We start from the raw sequence: 7,819 nt of genomic DNA on the forward strand, positions 1-7,819 counted from the left end.
TTTTCTTCCACTGTCGCTCTTCGGTCACAAGATGGGCCCATTCAGTTCAGTAATGTTATGGCTTTTTCATTGTTACTAGGTGGGAGTCCAGTTGGAGACCAGGTCAGACAAGAGTGGATTACAGCTCTGTTGCATTTGTCATGACAGTACATTATAGTAGGCTCTTGAACAGGAAAGAGCATCATTGGATGTGTTATCCCATCAATATCACCAAAAGTGACATCGTAGACCACCTCAATCTAGGTATGGGGACATACAGTTGATCAAATTTATACAATGTCTCTCTCGGGTTGTTTTGATGTTCTAAAAGTTGTACTGAGCTTATATATGTAACCAGCACTATCTTTTCCTATGTAGTTTGCTTGGATTCTTATGGGTCATGTTCGCATTTTATTAAGCACTCTAAATAAAAATGTATATATAATTATAGAAAGGATCGAGATTGAATGAATTTTATCCATATCAAGACACCAAGGGGGATACTATGCTATTTACTCACACTGGAAGAAACCAAGGGGGTCAATTGATGAAGTGTTCACATTTTATGAGACTAAGGGGTGGGGTAAACATTGCTGACATTTTGAGTCCCTCTCTGTGGTCTCTAAAAATAAATTCTCCTCATCAACATCCCCTCCCTCTCGTCCAATGGTGGCCACAGAGTTTACCCTTTTGGAACAAGGCTCGCGGGGGGATAAAACCTTTGCTTTGTCTTTCTTTATTCAGGCAAACAGATTTATTTATGTGTTTTTTTCTATTGTATAGGCATAGCCTGAATGGACATGAGAGCGCTTTAGAAAAGCAAATACCTATATAAAATGTACAGTATAAGAACTTTTAACTGTGTTCAAACATCTAGGATTGCAGTCTGCACTTTCAGCAGATATTTATTTATTACAGATCAGCATGTTAAAAATACACTACACTGTAAACCTATAAGGCTAGTGGCATCCGACTTCCAGCCGACCCCAAAACTACACCTGTCCTCTCCTGGGCATTATTATTAATGAAAGAAACAGAATGTCAACAATAAACAGCATGAGCATAACATCCTAGATAAACTCTGATTATTATTATCACAAATGTCCCCAAAACTGTGACTTGAGCCCTAGAAGGCCTTGCAGAACAATTTCATAAAACTGCGAAAATAGGTACAAGGTAGCCAAACTAGTCCTTATGCCACAGTAGGCTGGGAACAGGGAAAGTAATCTTGATGTTGCCTTCTATACATTTGCATTCTGTTGAAGTTTGATGCTCTCTGGAATTTTCATAATGTCACCTCTGTGGGAAAGATCTAAGTTGTCCTAGGACATTTTCTTGACCAATCCTTCAGCAACTGCGATCACTTACACTATTTCTGTTCCTTTGTTCCACATTTTGTTTAGGTATTTTATACCCCTATATCTGTGTGCAGGTGTGTATTTTATGACATAGGAACTTAGGCTGTTTTCACTGAAGGACTTTACAATCAGTACATTTTAAAACCAGGTGGCCTTTTTGATGCCTCGTCAGAGAGCTTATGGTAGGAAATGTTCTTTCACATTTATAATATGCACATATCTTCTCCCCAGTGTATAATTTCTGATAAAATGTTAGCTATTCCTTTGTAATGAACGTCTTGTCACACCAAAGGCAAATACAGTTTCTACCTGGAATGCATGTTGACACATTAGGTTCAACCTGTGAGAAAAACATTTTACAAGAAAAAGTTGTTTCTCCCAATATATAGACTATGTGATCAGCAACTGGTCACATTTATTGATTCAGTTACTTCCCAGTGTGAATTTTCAGATGCTGCATTAATTGTACCTTTGTAATAATGGGTTGGTCACATTCGAAAAATCATAAACATTTTACCAGACCTGCAGGTCTGTTGACGTAAATAATCTACTTGAACTAATTGTAATGCTCTTGAACCATAAACTGCTTTCAAAGTATGTGATCAGAGGAAAATACTTTAATTCACTGAGCTGCCATTTTCTTCATTGTTAAATGTGAGAGCACCTTCAAATATATGAGTTCAGCAATTTTTTGTAAAATTAAAAGAAAAATCTGCTTTTTTTAGATCATTCGCCCATGCAAACCATTTATTTGGGCTCAATTTAAATTGTGATTTACCCATGCAAAAGCCTGTATTGAAGTAATTTCTAAAGAAGTCAGTAAGTACGATTAGTACAGCAAGAGATATAGCTTTAAGTCACCTTAAAGTCCGCAACGAGGTAATCTGTGTGAGTGCGACGGGGAGCAGACCCCAGCCCTATCTCTCATGGAATGTCCCACATAGAATCAGAAGGCTAATACTTCTTTTAAGAACTAACCTGTTGCCCCTGAGAGACGTAATTGGAATTTGGGAAAAAAAACTCCTAGAGAGGAGAGAATGTGTGAACTGTGTTGTTCCCAAATACAGAATCTCAATCATGTGCTATTTGTGTGTCCAGAACTTCTAAGGGCAAGGCGAATGTTTTTGAGACCCTCTTTTATCAAATTTAATATTCGTTCTGCTGAGGAGGCCCAATCTTTTGTGTTGTCCCCTCCAAATGAAATGATCTGCATTAGAATATTTCAATTTTTTAAAACATTCCTGGCTATTTATTAGAATTTCTGTTTTTAGTTTAGTTGGTATGTATAATGTTATGCTGATTGCTTAAGGTAGAATTCAGTATTTGTTATAAAGCATGTTTCTTTTATTGTATTGGTGTATTTTTGTGGACCTCTGTTGGAGTTCCGTAACAAATAAACTAATTGTTGTTGTTGTTGTTGATGAGTTTAGCAGGTCTGCTGTTCAAAAAAACCTTTTATTTGTTTTAATAGACTAAACTTTTGCTCCATATATAATACAAATCTAGCCACATATAGGATACAAATGACCCCTAATTTGCTTCTTTGTTCATTAACAGCATTATCAGCATTGTCATCATAGCATGGGCAGTAATGTTTCTCAAATCATATTTAAAAACTATCACTTTTAATAAATACATAACTAAAGCATGAAGTGGTACCACACAGTCATTTGCATTAAGCAGATTTTCTATTGAAATGGCCACAAAATTTCCCACTGATATGTGGTTTTATGATACAATTATAGAGTGTACAAACAATGTTTGTAAATTGAGTTTCTGCAAATATTTGTCACTTGCACATCAACAAGTAAAGTGTTCCGATTTATTTTGCTGTTAAATGTTTATTTGCATCACACTTCTAAATGTTAATAAAACGTTCTTTCATAATTCCTGACATATTTTTGAATTTTATTACTATAAATTTGCAAGCTTTTAAAATTTTGTTAGAAAGAAAACTGACATACGCCTTTTTGTTGCCCAATGATTATTCAACAGCTCCGTTGACAAAAAACTCCAACTGTAGTAAGAGAAAGAAAAGTAAACACCATTTTCCAAGATAAGCAGCAATTAGTAGAAAGATAAACTAATATGTGACCTCTCTCCTTCAACAGACAGCAAATATTTCAAGATACAAACAAGATTTAAAGACATCTTTATTGCTCATTCATTTTCTGAGGGAACAGAACACCTGTTCCTTTCAGCTTGAGTTCACTCACCAGAACGGACCATTAAATCCTAAAAATAGCCTGACCTGATCAATTATGACTCGCAGTAGGAAGTGGGTGAGTGGATTTTGAGACCTGCTATGGTGTTGCTCCTGTGTCGAGGACAGGTGTCCAACTAGTAATGACTTTCTGATGTTGCATTAGCCTTGTCTTTGTAAAGGATGCCTTGCCACATTGAGTGCAGTGATATGCATTCTCCAACATCATGACTTTCTCCTCTGTGTTAATTTATTGTTACTGTGTCAGCTGGACCCTGCAAATAAAAGAATTGTCACATTCAGTACTTTTATTCAGCTACTCCCCAGGGAGGATCTGTTGAAGCCGCTTTAGGGTAGTCTTCCTTCTGAACACTTTATTACATTCTGATATAAATATGGTCTCTCTCCTTTATGAACTTAATGATGTTGCATTAAACTGTGCTTTACAATACATGCTTAGTTCCATTCAGGACGTTCATAGGGTTTCTCCCCAGTATGGACTTTCTGATGTAGTATTAACAATCGCCTATTAATAGTTCCCTTGTCACATTCTGTACATTCATAACGTTTCTGTCCCTTTGTGGACACTTTGATGTTGCATTAATTGTGACTTTCTGATAAATGTCTTCTCACATTCTGTGCAGTTGAAATGTTTCTCCCCAGTGTGAACTTTCAGATGCCGTGTTAAATTTTGCTTTGCAATAAATGATTTTTCACATTCTGTACATTCATATGTTTTTTCCCCAGTGTGGACTATCTGATGTACCATTAACCTTTGTCTTGTAATGAATGTCTTGTTGCATTCACTACATTCATACGGTTTCTCCCCTGTGTGGACTCTCTGATGTACTAGTAACCTTGGCTTTGTAATAAATGCCTTGTCACATTCCGAACATTCATATGGTTTTTCTCCTGTGTGAATTTTCAGGTGGTGTATTAATTTTTGCTTTTCCATAAATCCCTTGTCACATTCAGTGCATTTATACGGTTTCTCCCCAGTGTGGATTTTCTGATGTTGCATTAGGTTTCCATGAGTAATAAATGCCTTGTCACATTCAGTGCATTCATACGGCTTCTCCCCGGTGTGGACTTTCTGATGTTGCATTAGATGTGACCTTCTAATAAATGCCTTCTCACATTCTGTACATTCATAGGGTTTCTCTCAAGTGTGGATTTTCTGATGTTGTGTTAGCTGTGACTTAATAATAAATGCCTTCTCGCAATCAGTGCAGTTGAACGGTCTCTCTCCAGTGTGGACATTTTGATGTCGCCTCAGCATTCCATTTGTTATGAATGCCTGGTCACATTTAGGACATTGATATGGTTTCTCTCCTGTGTGGACTTTCTGATGTAGCATTAGCTGTCCATTGGTGAAATATGCATTGTCGCATTCAGTACATTTATACGGTTTCTCACCAGCGTGGATTTTTCTATGCTGTTTTAGATACTTCTTCCTTTGGAACACTTTATTACATTCTGTACATTCATAAGGTTTCTCCTCGGTATGAACTTTCTGACGTATTATTAACCTCTTCCTTGTAATAAATGACATGTTGCATTCTGTACATTCATACAGTTCCTCCCTTGTATGGACTCTCTGATGTACTAGTAACCTTTGCTTTGTAATAAATCCCTTGTCACATTCAGTACACTTATATGGTTTCTCTCCTGTGTGAATTTTCAGGTGGTGTATTAAACTTAGCTTTGCAATAAATCCCTTGTCACATTCAGTGCATTTATACGGTTTCTCCCCAGCATGGATTTTCTGATGTTGCATTAGCTTTCCATGAGTATTAAGTGCCTGGTCACTTTCAGTACATTCATACGGTGGCTCCCTGGTGTGGACTTTCTGATGTCGCATTAGATGGGACTTTCTAGTAAATGACTTCTCACATTCTGTACATTCATAGGGTTTCTCTCCTGTGTGGACTTTTTGATGTTCAGCTAGATGTGACTTTCTAATAAATGCCTTCTCGCAATCAGTGCAGTTGAATAGTCTCTCTCCAGTGTGGACTTTTTCATGTCGTTTCAGCCCACCATTTGTAACAAAAGCCTTGTCACATTCAGCACATTGATATGGTTTCTCTCCTGCGTGGACTTTCTGATGTTGCGCTAGGTGTGCGTTGGTAATATATGCCTTGTTGCATTCAGTACATTTATAGGGTTTCTCACCAGTGTGGAATTTTTGATGCTGTTTTAGATTCTTCTTCCTTCGGAACACTTTCTTACATTCTGTACATTGATATGGTTTCTCTCCAGTGTGGACTTTCAGATGTTGTTTTAGCTCTCCATTTGTTATAAATGCTTTGTCACATTCTGTACATTGATATGGTTTCTCCCCAGTGTGGATTTTCTGATGTTGCTTCAGCTCTCCATTTGTAATAAATGCTTTGTCACATTCTGTACATTGATATGGTCTCTCTCCAGTGTGGATTTTCTGATGTCGTTTTACCTCTCCATTTGTTATAAATGCTTTGTCACATACTGTACATTCATAGGGTTTCTTCCCGGTGTGAACTTTTTGATGTTGCATTAGATATGACTTTCTAATAAATGCCTTGTCACATTCAGTACATTGATATGGTTTCTCCCCTGTGTGGACTTTTTGATGTTGCTTTAACACTCCATTTGTCATAAATGCCTTTTCACATTCTGTGCATTTATACTGTTTCTCCCCAGTGTCAATTTGTTGATGCTGCTTTAGGTTTGTTTTGCTTTGTAATACTTTATTACATTCTGTACGTTCATCTGGGTTCTCCCAAGTGTGGGTTTGCCTATGGAGCTTTAGATTACTCTTCCACTTGAACACTTTATTACATTCAGTACATTTATATTGTTTCTCCTCAGTGTGAACTTTTTGATGTTGCTTCAGCTCTCCATTTGTTATAAATGCTTTGTCACACACAGTACATTGATATGGTTTCTCCCCAGTGTGGATTTTCTGATGTCGTTTTAGCTGTCTATTTGTTTTAAATACTTTGTCACATTTATTGCATTGATAGGGTTTCTCCCCGGTGTGGACTTTCAGATGCTGAGTTAGGTGTCCATTGTTAATAAATGCTTTGTCACATTCTGTACATTTATAGGGTTTCTCACCCTTGTGGATTTTTTTATGCTGTTTTAGGTTTCCCTTTGTTCTGAACACTTTATTACAGTCCATACATGTATATGGTTTCTCCTCTACAAGAACACTGTGATGCTGCATTAGGTCTTTCATTGCAAAGAACACTTTTCCACAGTCAGTCCATCAATATGTTCTTTTTTCCAATATGACACTGCTGATGTCACACTTGCTCTTTCTCTGTCTAATATATGTGTTGTCACATTTCAGATATTGATACAGTTTCTCACTTGTGTCTTCTTTCTGATACCAGGTTAGCGCTTCTTCGTCATGAGCACCTCATCAGACATGCTTTAGTAGGTCAGTGTGTTATGTCTTCTTGGTATATCATCTGATACCCAAAAGCAAAGTACATACCTCATTGGGCAGTTTGTTTTTTCTGCTGTAGAAAGACTTTGGTGGGGCTTAAGCCTTCAAGGGAAGAGATTTCAAGACATACTGTTTTTAGATTGCTGCCTACACAAGTGATGTTTAAAGCCTTGAACTTTTTCATTTAAAACTGCATTTATTTCACCTGTTAGATTAAGAAAAATGTCATGAATAGGCTGAAATGCAGAGTCACTCACAAACATCGATTGGAACTCATTGAGCTATTTAATTGTCCATATAGACAAGTGTGCTAAAGAAATTGTAGATTATACATTCAAGGTAAAGATGCAGTAGGCAGAGTAAGGGCACACAATCCTTCAGTGATCCCATTATCGAAGAGTTTGGACTCAAGGGGTAACAAAGACACCAGAGGAGGTTACTTGTTCAGTGAGTAAGACCCTCTCCCCACAACACACTACAATGTTAAATCCATAGCGACAGGATGCCTCCATTCTTATCCAGCGAATGCTTCCTATTATCACACAGTGTAACAAATAATACAAGATGGAGCCTTTTCCAGTGAATGGACCATGCAATACAGAGCATTACAATAATGGCGAGAAACTTAAGCAACTGCTGCAAGCAAGTCCATTATAGTGTCAGAGAGCCTGGGATAGGACCCGGACAGGTAATCTGAGCATCTTCTACACCGACACCGTGTAACTCCAGAAATCTGAGGCTCTGACCAGAGCTACACAAGAAACAGGAGGTATACAACCATTTTAAACTCACATTGGCAAAGTCTATAAGTCTCACCTTTTCGATGTATAGGCTTTCCCAATGCTGCAA

The 7,819-nt window shown here is 37.5% G+C and overlaps 1 protein-coding gene across 1 annotated transcript; it reads right to left on the reverse strand.

Annotated features, from left to right (window-relative positions):
- Positions 1-2,829: 2,829 nt before the first annotated feature.
- On the reverse strand, positions 2,830-7,172 carry LOC144762077 (uncharacterized). The gene has a single exon (XM_078647209.1). It carries the CDS (start codon positions 6,755-6,757, stop codon positions 4,703-4,705), a length of 2,055 nt encoding a protein of 684 aa, XP_078503335.1. The 5' UTR covers positions 6,758-7,172; the 3' UTR covers positions 2,830-4,702.
- Between the last annotated feature and the right edge of the window lie 647 nt (positions 7,173-7,819).

The sequence above is a fragment of the Lissotriton helveticus genome, chromosome 6 (assembly GCF_964261635.1).
Source record: "Lissotriton helveticus chromosome 6, aLisHel1.1, whole genome shotgun sequence".
Classification (NCBI taxonomy): domain Eukaryota; kingdom Metazoa; phylum Chordata; class Amphibia; order Caudata; family Salamandridae; genus Lissotriton; species Lissotriton helveticus.

Bases quoted from the DNA above. Each gene is read 5' to 3' on its own strand.
- LOC144762077 (XM_078647209.1), bottom strand. From the start codon at position 6,757: ATGAAAGACCTAATGCAGCATCACAGTGTTCTTGTAGAGGAGAAACCA.